This window comes from Ahaetulla prasina, chromosome 10 (assembly GCF_028640845.1).
Source record: "Ahaetulla prasina isolate Xishuangbanna chromosome 10, ASM2864084v1, whole genome shotgun sequence".
Taxonomy (NCBI): Eukaryota; Metazoa; Chordata; class Lepidosauria; order Squamata; family Colubridae; genus Ahaetulla; species Ahaetulla prasina.
In genome coordinates, this window is record NC_080548.1 from 22,949,901 (window position 1) to 22,963,804 (window position 13,904).

Here is a 13,904-nt window from a genome sequence, read left to right on the forward strand (position 1 = left end):
TAAGGAGAAATGTCCTGACAGTGAGAACAATTAATCAGTGGAACAACTTGCCTGCAGAAGTTGTGAATGCTCCAACACTGGAAGTTTTTAAGAAGTTGGATAACCATTTGTCTGAAGTGGTATAGAGTTCCCTGCCTAAGCAGGGGGTTGGACTAGAAGACCTCCAAGGTCCCTTCCAACGTCGTTATTCTATTCTATATTATTCTTTTCAGCTGATATTGTCCTCTGTGTAGTCTTCTCCTCTGAGCTGTAACTCTCTAGTTTTATCCGCTGAATCAGAGGCTGTGTTGTAATGCAACACACTTAACCAGGTCAGCTACAAACCTTGCAGATGCATTCTTTTCCTCTCTAGCTTGGGGCTAAATGAAAGCCTACTGCACAGTTTTAAATATGGAGAGTTCAAGGGCAATAGTAGACGGAGCTGACTTTCTTTTTCTCACCAGCTCGTCTTCTGCTTCAAATAAAGAATTATCCAAAGAGGAAATTAGCAGGTGAAGTGTTTTGCTCCTCCTCCTTCTCCCGGAATAAAAAAATAAGTAACAGCCTACTGCACAGTTTTAAATAGATGTAATAACCTGAAGTTTGCTCCATTGTGCTCAACTGGGCTTTTATTTTTTTTTAATGCGCCTTTGACATTGCAGCTTGACTAACCAAGTCTCTATGGATGAGATGGCTGTTTAAGACTCAAGAGCAGAGTGGGAAAAAAAAAAAAGCTGACAATACAGTTCTTAAAACAGTGTAGAGATTCATTTGCTCTCTCCACTCTGGACAACGGGAACTTATAATAGATTCTAACCTTCTGCCTTCCTTCTGGTTTACCTTCCTTCCCTCTGCTCGGTGCACTTGGCCATTTCTGAAAGAAACAAAGGAATAATTTGAGAATCGCAGCTCTCCGGAAACCTGCAGTGGAAGTGCCTGTCAACTGATTCACATCTAATCGGGTGCATTTAACGAGAAAGACAGACAGACAGACTCGCTCCGGGAAGCCTATTTGCTTGCCATCTCAGAAATACCTGATCTTATTATTAATAACTGTTACATCAGAAATAAGTGGTGCAGAATGCCATTGTTCAGAATGATTTCTGTGGGATAATTACAAGGTGTTTTTATACAACGAACTCAGCTGGGTTAGTTCAAGAAGGGATCCCCAGCCCCCAGGCTGTGGAATGACACTGATCCGCAGCATACCAGATACTGGAAACAAGCGAAGCCCCTTCCGTGGGATGCAGGCAGCACACAAAACCACAGCCCTTCTGGAGTGCGGAAAAACCTCACTCCACAGAACTGGTCCCTGGTACCCAAAAGGTTGAGGGCCACTGATTTAAAGACTTAGCACAGGGGTGTCAAACTCAAGGCCCATGGGCCACAACCGGCCCGCAATGGCCCGTAGAGCCATCCTGGAAACAGTGAAGGACTGGCCTGCGGTGCCTCTGCCAGCGAAAATGGAGGTCAAGGAGGGTTGCCTGGGGCCCTCCTGAGCTCCATTTTTGGCTGTGATGGCCTCCTGCAGGCCTTCGCTGGCAGAGGGCTGCAGGAGGCCATTGCAGCCGAAAATGGATGTCGAGCTGGCCACGCCCCCTGCCCCCCCCCACCCTGAGGTCAAACACTACCCTGATGCGGCCCTCAATGAAATCGAGTTTGACACCCCTGACTTAGCAGCTTCATTCCCAAAAAAGTCTGAGCTTTGAGGATCTTCCTGTGTCTCTGTATCTCACTTATCATGTTATGTGAACTCCAGCTAATTGGTTTTTCAATATATTGCAAGGATCTTGAAAAGGTATTTTTGGTGAACACAGAATTTGCCAGCTGCTTTCATGCCCACCATTTGCTCAGTCAATTTGTGCCCGACAACTGCTTGCAGCATTGTAACCTCTGGTTTTTTTTATAACCTCCAGAGCATCAGCAAGTAGGAATGGCCCATTGTGGCTTGTTTGTTCCCCTGATCTTCTACTTTATCCTGGATCTGAACAAAGGTGAGAACATTCAGCAAAGAGAACCCAGCAGAAGGGTGGGGACACTATTCTATGTTTCGGTCAGCTGTGGGCTTCCAATATTCTTGCTACTTGTTCACTGAGCGTGCGCATGCTCACTTCACATGCCCGCCTTCCACGCATGCGCTTTGCTCACTCATGTGCCTTCCGTGCATGCACCTGGCCTCGAAAACGTGCCTAAATAGGCCGTCATAGAGCTGGGGTGCTTGGACGGGTGGGTGGGCTCACCTGCGATCTTCGCTACTGGTTCGCCTAAACCGGTACGAACTGGTTCGGGCGAACCGGTAGCGAAGATCGCAGGTGAGCCCACCCAACCGTCCACCAGTATGAACCGGCTGAATACCACCTCTAGTTTCGGTCCCAAGAGGCGTAGAGGAAGCATTTATACCTGGTTATATATAAAGATACAGATGTGGTAAATCCACGCTGTTTATTCTGTGATCTTTTCAGGTGGTTTTCTCTGCCTTCTTCCTAGGGCTGAGAGAGAGGGACTGGTCCAAGGTCACCTAGCTGGTTTTTGTGCCTAACGTGGAACTAGAACTCACCGTCTCCCACTTAATCTAGTCTATTTCCTTTAATCACTACATCAAACTGGCTACCAGTGTGAGTGTGTATATTATTTAAAACGATAAGCGAGGGAGCCAAATGTAAATCTGCATCGTGCAGGCATGACTTGCCTGTCTCCAATTTTTTGATCTTTCTCCAGCTGATCAGATAGTAGCAGGTAGAAGCGTGACACGGCTGACAGACCAAAGGAATAATGTTAGAATGTAGGCTTTTCCCCCTCTCTTCCAATTTTTTCCTTCTTTCTCTCTAAGCAGACTTCCTCAGCTTTTTTCAAATTAAACATTCTTACACAGTTTTTGTTGAGCTTGGAACAGAATTGGCTGACTTTGAATGAGCTACTCGACTGCTGAGATTTTTTAAAAAATATAAATTTTATTAATTTTCTATTGTTTACATTTGTTCGTGCTTAATAAACATCATGTGGTCTGGATAGTTAATTTACTTAACAATATAGATTACATTCTTCATTTCCACCCCTTTTTCCCCCAACCATTGGTAAAATAAGTTCCATGTTTGATAATAGTCTGTGTCTTCTTTCTGTTTAATTTTCAATCCATTTCTGCACAATCTAGTATCTTCTTAATTATCTCTTCATCTCGGGGTGTTTCTTCATTTTTCCAATATTGTGTGAATATAATCTTTGCTGCTGTTAGGACATGTAATATTAAATACACACTTTGCTTAACAGGTTTTTCTGGTATTATGCCTAATAAAAACAGTTCGGGTTTAATAGAATAGAATAGAATAGAATTTTTTATTGGCCAAGTGTGATTGGACACACAAGGAATTTGTCTTGGTGCATACGCTCTCAGTGTACATAAAAGAAAAGATACCTTCATCAAGATACAACACTTACAACACTTAATGATAGTCATAGGGTACAAATTTAACACTTATAGTCATAAGCTACAAATAAGCAATCAGGAAACAATCAATATCAGACTAAATCGTAAGGATACAAGCAACAAAGTTACAGTCATAAGTGGAAGGAGATGGGTGATGGGAACGATGAGAAGATTAATAGTAGTGCAGATTTAGTAAATAGTTTGACAGTGTTGAGGGAATTATTTGTTTGGCAGAGTGATGGCGTTTGGGAAGAAACTGTCCTGTAGCGTCGTTTTGAGGATAGGAGTTGAAACAGTTTATGTCCAGGATATGAGGGGTCTGTAAATATTTTCACAGCCCTCTTTTTGATTCAATGGAAGGCAGGTTGGGAGCCATTGTATTGTATAAATTCTATATGTTTCCCTATCCTCCTCAACTGCTGAGATGCCTCCATGTTTTGGGTCTGGTAGGTTGCCAAGCAGAGATGCTTCAACAGGTTTTCCGTGTGGAGCCAGAGAACGTCACCATTCTCGAAGGGGAGACAGCTCTGCTGAAGTGTGAGGTGGAAAACCCCTCTGGTACCGTCCAGTGGGTGAAGGATGGGCTTTTACTGGGCCCCAACTGGAGCATCCCTCGGTTCCCCCGTTACAGCATGATGGGTGAGACTAGCAAAGGTGAGATCTTTGGAGAAATACGAGCTGGCTTCAACAGAGGTGGGTTTCAGCAGGTTCTGACCAGTTCCGGAGAACCGGTAGCGGAAATTTTGAGTAGTTCGGAGAACCGGTAATAAAAATTCTGACAGCCCCGCTCCTATCTATTCTCTGCCTCCCGAGTGCCAGCTGATCAGGAGGAAATGGGGATTTTGCAGTAACCTTCTCCTGGAGTGGGAGGGAATGGAGATTTTACAGTATCCTTCCCCTGGAGTGGGGTGGGAATGGGTATTTTACAGTATCTTTCCCTGCCATGCCCACCAAGCCACACCCACGGAAACGGCAGTAAAATTTTTTGAAACCCACCACTGGGCTTCAAACAAAAGTTCCAACTAGGCTGGAAAGTTTAGACAATAGAATAACAGAGTTGGAAGGGACCTTGGAGGTCTTCTAGTCCAACCCCCTGCTTAGGCAGGAAACCCTACGCCACTTCGGACAAATGGTAATCCAGCATTATCCAACAGTTCCTGTCGTGTGCTGGAGCCTGGGCCCCCAAAGTGAGACAGGTTGACTTTGAAGAGTAAACCAGATTGGAATCACGATTAGATGTGCTACTTGTACTTTATTGTAAACCTACCTCGAGAGAACCTTGAAAGTCTGAAAGTACAAATCTCCTCAACCCCCCCCTCCTTTACCACTAGGGAGAGTTCCTTTTTTAACTGGTTTTTTTTTGTGCGTTTCAAATTTTTTTATTCGTTAATATAAAATACCAAAATATGGAAGAAAATAGTGGGAAAGTAGGAAAAAGAAAAGTATAGGGCAGTGATGGCAAACCTTTTTGGCACTGTTGTGTGGAAACGTCACACACATGTGCGCACTCATCAGGGCCACACTCCGGAAAAGCTGAACTTCCAGGTAGACAATCAGCTGGCCAGCACGCATGCACACACCGGTTTTGTTGTGACTCCAGCCCCCGAACCTGGCCCCATGCCCGAAAGTGACTCTGAGAGTGAGGGGGAAGGGCCGGTAAGGCTTACCTCGGGAGCACCGGTTCCTTTGGCTCGGCTCCAGGAGCCAGAACCAGACCAGTCGGAGGACGTAATGAGGCCGTCATCCCCTGATTCCTCCCTTCCCCAGGCTACGCCTTCAGACCCAGCTGATAATAATAATAATCAAGCTTGGCTTAACCCGTGCTTCAGAAGATTAGAGAGGGGCATCACCACAGGATATATAAGGAGCTTTGGGACTGCTCTCACTCCACGGGAAGCAAAAGTTTAGCTGAACTGTTTCAAAAAGAGCTGAAAGTCTTGCTACGTGAGTCATTTGTTTGAACTTTGGCAGGCAGCTGCGATTTCTCTGCCAGGACTGATAAGAGCCATGAATCCGCTGGCTGAAGGCCAGCTTGTGGGTCTGAAGTGGGGAAAGAGACAGAACAGGTTTTTGGCACTGCCACGTGTGTGAAGGATCATTGCACATGCATGCATGCCAGAAACCCAGAAAATAAACAGGCAAGGCCATGCATGCCGGGCGACATGGCTTCGAGTGCCACTTTGGGCACTTGTGCCATAGGTTCACCATCACGGGTATAGGGCAAAGGGAAAAAAAAGAAAGAAAAGACACTGACTTCTCCTTTTGGTGCAGTAGAATAAGATAATAAGATCGAATCTCAACTTTTTACTTTTACATAATAATGTATATTAGCCATTTCTATAATAACAAACCCATCTAATCGTCAAAACCCAAAATTAAAGTTTCGTTTATTTTCCCCCACCTCAAGCACAAAATCCAAAAGCGGTTTCCAAGTAGAGGCAAAATTAGTTGTGTTTTTTAATTTAATCAAAGCAGTCAATTCAAAGCAGGCATCTCTGCTAACTCCATCAACTTTTGTAGCCATTTCGTCCATGGTGCCAATCAAAGTGTCCTTCCACTTTTGGGCATGAACTAATCCCCACTAGGGAGAGTTTTTTCTGAGCCTCTTTTATTTGTATTATGTTATTTTTTTAATCCCTCAAATAAAAATTACAAATTCGCACAAGCAAAATAAGAAAATTAAAATGTCATGGGGATGATAGGCTTGTCAGTGCACCTATGCACATCCCCTTAGGGACTTCTTAAATATAGAGTGACATCCACAGAAGATTAGTTAGAATGAAAACAAAGTTAATGGCTCAGATAAGTGAATCAGGTATTCCAGACTTTGGCAACTCTGTTACAAATACTGAATTTTTTACAATTGAGTTTAGAGCAATTTACGTTAAGTTTAAAGCGATTGTTCGCATTGATTAAAAAGTCATTTATAGGTAAAGCGTTATTATGTACGATAGTACTCTTGCTCCACCCAATACCCAGCTGTGGGCTGTGCTGTCTCTTATCTGACCATTTGAGACTCTAGAAAGAGTGCAGAGAAGAGCAACCAAGATGATTAGGGGACTGGAGGCCAAAACATATAAAGAACAGTTGCAGGAACTGGGTATATCTAGTTTAATGAAAAGAAGGACTAGGGGAGACATGAGAGCACTCTTCCAATATCTCAGGGGCTGCCCCAAAGAAGAGGGAGTCAAACTATTCTCCAAAGCACCTGAGGGCAGGACAAGAAGCAATGGGTGGAAACTAATCAAGGAGAGAAGCAACTTAGAACTAAGGAGAAATTTCCTGACAGTGAGAACAATTAATCAGTGGAACAACTTGCCTCCAGAAGTTGTGAATGCTCCAAAACAGGAAGTTTTTAAGAAAAGATTGGATAACCATTTGTCTGAAGTGGTGTAGGGTTTCCTGCCTGGGCAGGGGGTTGGACTAGAAGACCTCCAAGGTCCCTTCCAACTCTTGGTATTCTATTCATTTCCTCAGCAGTCAGCCTCCCAATATCTTTCCTACATACCATCACTGACAGAGCCTGTTTCCAGCTATGTTGATGACCGTTTATCATTATTTTGGGCTGCTGTATCCTTTTATATTTTGTGGGTTCTTTTTTTTTTTTTTAAAAAAAGTTCACTTTAGTGTACGTTTTTTATGTATTTTAAACTTGTGACCCTTTGAGCATGGATCGTATGGGATACACTTGAGAGATTTTTACTTGACAAGTGTGCGCAACCTTAACCCTGGAGGCCATTTGTGACCTATCCAAAGCTTTGCTGCCCCCCTCTGAGTCCTCTTAATCATTGCTTAATTGGGCCACCAACTGTGGCAGCAGTCATGAATAACTAAGTTCTGGGGGACACCCCAATGCCATTAATCAAGGCAACCTAAAAAAAGAGAAAGCCATTCTGATTTTGTGCCACCCGAAAGCTCTTCTCTCTCTAAGCAACATACAAAACCATTTGGGGCTCCTCAGATTATATTCCATTTAGAAGTGCTGCTCTCAAGTCCTACTATTCTGGCTTTGATCGAGTAGTCGCAGCCATTCTCTTGACTTTCTTGACCTTCCCTGCAGATAGCCTCGACTTAAAAGCCCTTGTAGAGCAATCTTTGCCCAGTTTCCCATTTCTTTGGTGAAAAAGAATTTCAAAGAAAACAGATGGGAGAGTGCAAAAAAAGGTTGGGAAGACTTTCCTAAGCTTTACTCAGAAGTTATGAACACGGGAAAATAATATTTGCTTTTGAACTGAGCAAATGAGTCCCAGTAATGCAATCCATTTTTTTAGAGACACAACTAATGTTCTTAGGCACCATACCTCCCATTTTAGATACGTTTCACCTCACTTACTTCACAGGAGAATGAATTAGAAGTATGATGCCCTGTTATGATTGGAGAGGAATCTGCCCAGGGGTGAAACGCTACCGGTTTGCTTTGGTTCAGGTGAACCTGTACTAATAAAAACTACCGGTTCGAGTGAACCAGTAGTAAAAAAATTAAAAGGTAAAAGGTTACCCTTTAAAAAGGTAAAAAAAGGTTCCAACGATTGCACAGCACAACCTTTTTAAAAAACTTTCTTAAAGCATTTTTTACTACCTATTCACCGGAACCAGTAGTAAAAAAAATGCTTTAAAAAAAAAAGTTCCAAGGACTGCACGGCACAGCTGATTGTCAATGTGCCGTGTGATCATTGGAACCTTTTTTTTTTTTACTTTTTAAAAGCATTTTATTACTATTGGTTCCAGTGAATAGGTAGTAAAAAATGCTTTAAAAAAGTAAAAAAAAAACGTTTTGACGATCGCGCAGCACAGCTGTGATCTTTGGAACTTTTTAAAAAAAAATTAAAAGCATTTTTTACTATCTATTCACCTGAACCGGTAGTAAAAAATGCTTTAAAAAAGTAAAAAAAAAATGGCCACGCCCACCCAGTCACATTACCCCCCACAGAACCGGGAGTAACAAATTTTACATTTCACCCCTGCTTTAGGGATATATAACCTGCAAGTAATAAACAGCCAATTGGAAGACGACGCCTTCTATGAATGCCAGGTTGGATCCACAGAAAAAAGCGCTGGTATAATTTCCCGTAGAGTGGAACTGACAGTGCTTGGTAAGTATAGTTGGAGTCACACTGCCTTAGGAAGATCTCTAGAACTGAACGTTGATTATAACAGGGGTGTCAAACTGGATTTCTTCAGGGGCTGGATTGGCATTGTAGTCCTCCTCTGCAGGCCGACGGGGTGTGTGTGGGGAGGTGGGGGGAGGGAGGGAGATGGGATGGAAGCCTCCTGCAGCACCCTGCTGGCCAAAATGAAACATGGGGTGGCCACAGGAGGCCCTCCACACCTTGTTTTTGGCCTGGATAGCCTCCTGCAGCAAAGGCCTCTGCGCGGCCCATTTTTGGCCAGCAGAGTGCTGCTGGAGGCTGGGGAGGCCGAAAATAGGCCATGCGGTGACCTCGCAAGGCCTCTGCATGGCCCGTTTTGCCCAGCAGAGGCACCACGGGCTGGTCCTTTTGATATTTCCAGACCATCCGTGCAGGCCAGATTTAAGCACCCTACGGGCTGGATCCGGCCCACGGGCCTTCAGTTTGATACCCCTGGATGATAGAAATAATTGTTGATATGAGAGATAAAGAGAAACCACTATAAATTCTACTCGGGTTTAACCAAATCAGGGACAAATCTAATGGACTGCATTGCATCTCATGCTGTGCTTTGGTTTGTTCTAACTTACGTAGGTTAGTTTTTGCAACTTGGTGTGTTGTACAGGACGTTTGGCCAATTTATGGATCATTCAATGTCATGGGAAGGTTGGTTAATTTAGTGAGTGGATCCACGTTTGTGGAGCAACCACAACCTTTAGAGGGCATCTAAGAAACTTCGGTATCTTTGCTGTCCTTATTTAAATTAGTATGACAGTGTCCTCTTCCAAGATTCAGCAGAAACCAGTTCAGCACAACGGACAGTTCAATATATCACCTTCTCAATCTCCTCCAGAAAATATTCAAATCTTCTGCATCATTAATTGGAGGGATATTTTTAGATGAGCAAAGGACGTGGAGCTGAAAAGCCCGACTCAGAATGTGCAGTCAATAGTCTGCAGGCAAACTTTTTTTAAAAATTGCCTGGAACTCCACTAAGGATGACATCACTCAGCCCTTTTGGGTAGGAGACAAATAAAGTAGACATGTGAAATTTCTGATGGGCTTAACACACCTTATTCACATTACGCTCCCCTACCCTTTAAGTAGAAAAAATGATCCAAACATTACCTCAGCGTTAGGCCTTCGCTGCCAAAAGAAGTGATTTAAAATGTGCAACCGCCACTGCCAAAAGATTGCGTGTCTCGGCTTTAATATAATCTAACCTAACCTAATTTAACCTTTATTAACTCTTCTGTCTTTCTCCAGGAATGTGGTTTTGTAGGAACGCCCACAGAAATTGGGGATGAAACCCCTTTTCTCCCTCAATCCAATCCAGCTAGAAACTCACAAAGCTCTAGTTTCAAAGATAGCATACAAGTAGTCTTCAGCTTGAAACCGTTCATTTAACAACTGGTTATTTTGTTTTTTGTAAAAAAACAACAACATTTTTTATTAGATTATAGAATAAAATATAAAAACATGAAAGCAAATAATAGGACAGGGGGAAGGAAAAGGGGGAAGTAAAGTCATAGGAGGAAGGAAGAAAAAAAAAAGGCATTGACTCAGGGGTGAAATTTACTTACCTTTGCTACCAGTTCGCAAATGTGAACGCTCGCACGCAACACTTCTGCGCATGCGCAGGACCTTCTGCGCATGCGCAGAGGTTTAAAAAATGGGATGTGATGACGTCCGCGAAGGTGGGTGGAGCCTCCAACTGCCGGTGCTACCGGTTTGCCCGAGCCAGATAGAATCAGTTGAATTCACCACTGCATTGACTTCCGACTCTCTCTGTTGCAGTAGAATAAAATACTAACATCTAACCTCAACTTTTTACTTTTCCAAAACAATATAAACCAGCCATTTCTATAACAACAAATCAATCTAATCAGTAAAACCCAAAATCAACGTTTTGTTTTTTTTGTCCACCTCAAGCGGAAAGTCCAGAGGCGGTTTCCAGGTAGCAACAAAAGTACTTGTATTTTTTTCTTGAATCAAAACAGTCAGTTTAGCCATTTCTGCCAACTCAGTCAGCTTCTGTAGCCCTTGGTCCATGGTGGGAATTGAAACGTCCTTCCATTTTTGTGCATACAGTATATCTTGCTGCCATCAACATATAGAAGATGAAGGTTCCAATTCCCCCCCACCCCCTGTTTTTCCATTAAACCCAGAAAGAAAGTTTCTGGTTTCATCTTTATCTTCATTTTAAGGCTTTTCTTTATTAGAATATGGATCTTACTCCAAAATTTAGCAACTGTTCAAAGTTACAATGCCACTGGGAAAAAAAAAAGACTTATGAGTTGTCTTCGCACTTATAACGGTCGTAGCATCCCCATGGTCACGTGATCAAATTTTAAGTGCATGTATTTATGACAGATCTAGCATCTTACTGTCATACAGTCAACATTTCTAACCTTCCTGGCCAGGTTACGACAAGCAAAGTCAATTGGAGGAAGCCAGATTTGCTTAGTGACTGCATGATTCACTTAACAACTGTGGCAAAAAGGTAGTATAATTGGGTATGACTTACTTAACAACCACCTTACTAAGAGCTATGGTTGCGCAGTGGTTAGAATACAGTATTGCAGGCTACTTCTGGTGATCGCCGGCTGCCAACAACTTGGCAGTTCGAATCTCACCAGGTTCAAGGTTGACTCAGCCTTCCATCCTTCCGAGGTGGGTAAAATGAGGACCCAGATTGTTGGGGGCAATAGGCTGACTCTGTAAACCGCTTAGAGAAGGCTGTAAAGCACTATGAAGTGGTATATAAGTTTTAAGTGCTATTGCTATTACTTAGTAAAGGAAATTCTCCTCTCAATTATGGTCATAATTCAAGGACTACCTGCACCACAAAAAAAAAGAAAGAAAATTAAAAACAGAATTTTAAAACCCTATATCAATCCTTCACTTTGCTTCTTTTCTACATAGTTCCTGTCAAAAGGCCACTTTTTGTAGAGTACGAGGCTAAGAGCGTGGTGACTTGGATTGCTGGCACGGAATATACCCTGCACTGCCAAGTGAAGGATGCTCGGCCACCCGCTGAGATTACCTTCTGCAAAGGTGAGCCCATAGCTTGAGGATCCCAGCAACCGTTTCCTTCCCTCACCTTGCTTTTTTTTTGAATTCATGTCAGCGGCTATATAAATTCTTTCGTAGCCAGTAGGAATTGCAGATCTTGCAGAAGTTACCGAGCATCAGTAAATTTTTCATGGGCTTTTTGTGCAAAACACAAGGGAACCTGCTGTGTCTGCGTGAGGTGAGAAGTTCAAGACAGACACAGCAACTCATAGTTACTTTGCGGAAACTGTTACTGGGGAAAGTCACGCTGCAAGCCGTCATTTGTGGACTGGAAGCCTGAGGTAACCATTTACACCAGGGGTGACAAACTCAAGGCCCGCGGGCCGCATCTGACCAACGGGGTGCTTAGTTCTGGCCCGCGGGGCCTGCAGGCCCCACCCTGGAAACAATGAAGAACCAGCCCACGGCCCTCGCAAGCTTCTTTTTCACTGGCAGATGGTTGCAGGAGGCCGTCACAGCGAAAACTGGAGCTCGCGAGGGCCACATGCGGCCCTCCCGAGCGCCGTTTTCGCTGGCAGGGGATGGCAGGAGGCTGTCACAGCCATAAATGGAGCTTGAGAGCCTGTTTTCGCTGGTAGAGACTTGGGCTGCCACAGGCGCCCCTGACATGAGTGACATCAAGCTGGCTACGCCCACCCTGACCATGCCTCCTCCCCCCCAAGGTCAAACACAACCTTGATGTGGCCGTCAATGAAATCGAGTTTGACACCCCTGATTTACACCATGGAAAAGGCCACCAATGAACAAACTGGGGATCTAATTTAACTGAATGTCAAATTGGGATCCCCTTAGATGTCGCCGTACTTTGTATTTAGCAGAACACAAGCAGAAGAGGCTTCATTCTGAGGAGGCATGAGGAAAACAGCCCCTGGAAATGACTTTGCGAAACAACGCAACCCCCTTGCTTCCACCGGTCACAGAAATTGGATTGCTTCTCCGACTTTCATCAGCTCCGGATGCTAGAGTCAGCATCCGGTCAGCTCCTGGAAGCGTTTAAAGAAAGTTCTGACTCTTCCAACAACTTGGAACTGCCTGTTGAGGCCAGGGGTGGGCTTCAGAAATTTTAGCAAGGGGTTCTCTGCCTGGTTGCTGGGTGGGCGTGGCCATGGTGGGTGTGGTCTAGTTGGCCTCCTGCACCATGGCACCGGGGGAGGGGGGGGCGCATTTTTGCCCTCCCCGGGCTCTGGAGGCCCTCTGAAGGCCAGAAACAGGCCTGTTTCCGGACTTCCTGAACTTCCAGTAGGCCCGTTTTTCATCCTCTCTGAGCCTCTGCGTGCGCCCTGCACTTACCTGCATCCAAAACTGGCTGCGTGGGGGCTCCTGGGAGGGGAGGGGTGGGCAGGGCCAGTCAGGAGTGGAATTTGGGGGTTCTCCAAACTGCACAGAATTTTAGCTAGAGGTTCTCCCGAACCCCTGCGAACCCCCAAGAGCCCACCTCTGGTTGAGGCTCTGAGACAACATAAATTATCTTGTTGAGGCAAATGCATTGCCTTTGTGCCCCAATGAAGAGACCTGCGTGGAAAATGCCGCACTGAGTGGAATCAAAGCTGTCTTGCACGGACCAAATAAACAGAGGCGAAAGAAGGATTGTGAGGCAGAAGATATCTCACGAAGCAATGCAGGCAATTTACCCATGGCTGTCTTTCCAATTTTAGCTAACTCCATCTACAAATATTTCCAAGCCCTTCTCTTTGGCTCACATTCTGTGGCTCAGTTCATGTAATATGTGGATTAGATTAAAATGAGGTTGGATTACGTGTGGTTTCAACATCTTCAGCGAAATAATTGAATACTAGATGAAGTAAAACCCAGTGCATCACTGGATGTGTTAATAATGAAGCTACAGTTTAGATATTTTGGACATCAAATGAGTCATTGGGGAAGACTCCGATGCGTGGAAAAATCAAAGTCAAAATATTGATAAAAGAGGCTAACAGAAAACAAGGTGACTGTTTCTGATGATGCAAGCAGATGCTTACTTGTTGGAAGAAATGTCCATCTGGGTCAGTGGTGGGTTTCAAAAATTTTTACTACCGGTTCTGTGGGTGTGGCTTGGTGGGCATGGCATTGCTTGGTGGGTGTGGCTTGGTGGGTGTGGCAGGGGAAGGATACTGTAAAATCTCCATTCCCTCCCCACTCCAGGGGAAGGATACTGCAAAATCCCCATTCCATCCCGATCAGCTGGGACTTGGGAGGCAGAGAATAGATGGGGGCAGGGCCAATCAGAATTTTTACTACCTGTTCTCTGGACTACCCAAAATTTCCACTACTGGTTCTCCAGAACTGGTCAGAACCTG

At 44.3% G+C, this 13,904-nt stretch overlaps 1 protein-coding gene across 1 annotated transcript in view; it reads left to right on the top strand.

Moving 5' to 3' along the window:
* The first annotated feature begins 803 nt into the window (after positions 1 to 803).
* Positions 804 to 13,904, top strand: part of NPHS1 (NPHS1 adhesion molecule, nephrin) — a 65,473-nt gene continuing 52,372 nt past the window's right edge. The window contains exons 1-5 of the mRNA XM_058196240.1: positions 804 to 941; positions 1,896 to 1,973; positions 3,854 to 4,057; positions 8,374 to 8,496; positions 11,458 to 11,589. Of these exons, the coding sequence (XP_058052223.1) occupies positions 1,913 to 1,973; positions 3,854 to 4,057; positions 8,374 to 8,496; positions 11,458 to 11,589 (520 nt within the window). The 5' untranslated portion in view covers positions 804 to 941; positions 1,896 to 1,912. The remainder of the gene's footprint in view (positions 942 to 1,895; positions 1,974 to 3,853; positions 4,058 to 8,373; positions 8,497 to 11,457; positions 11,590 to 13,904) is intronic.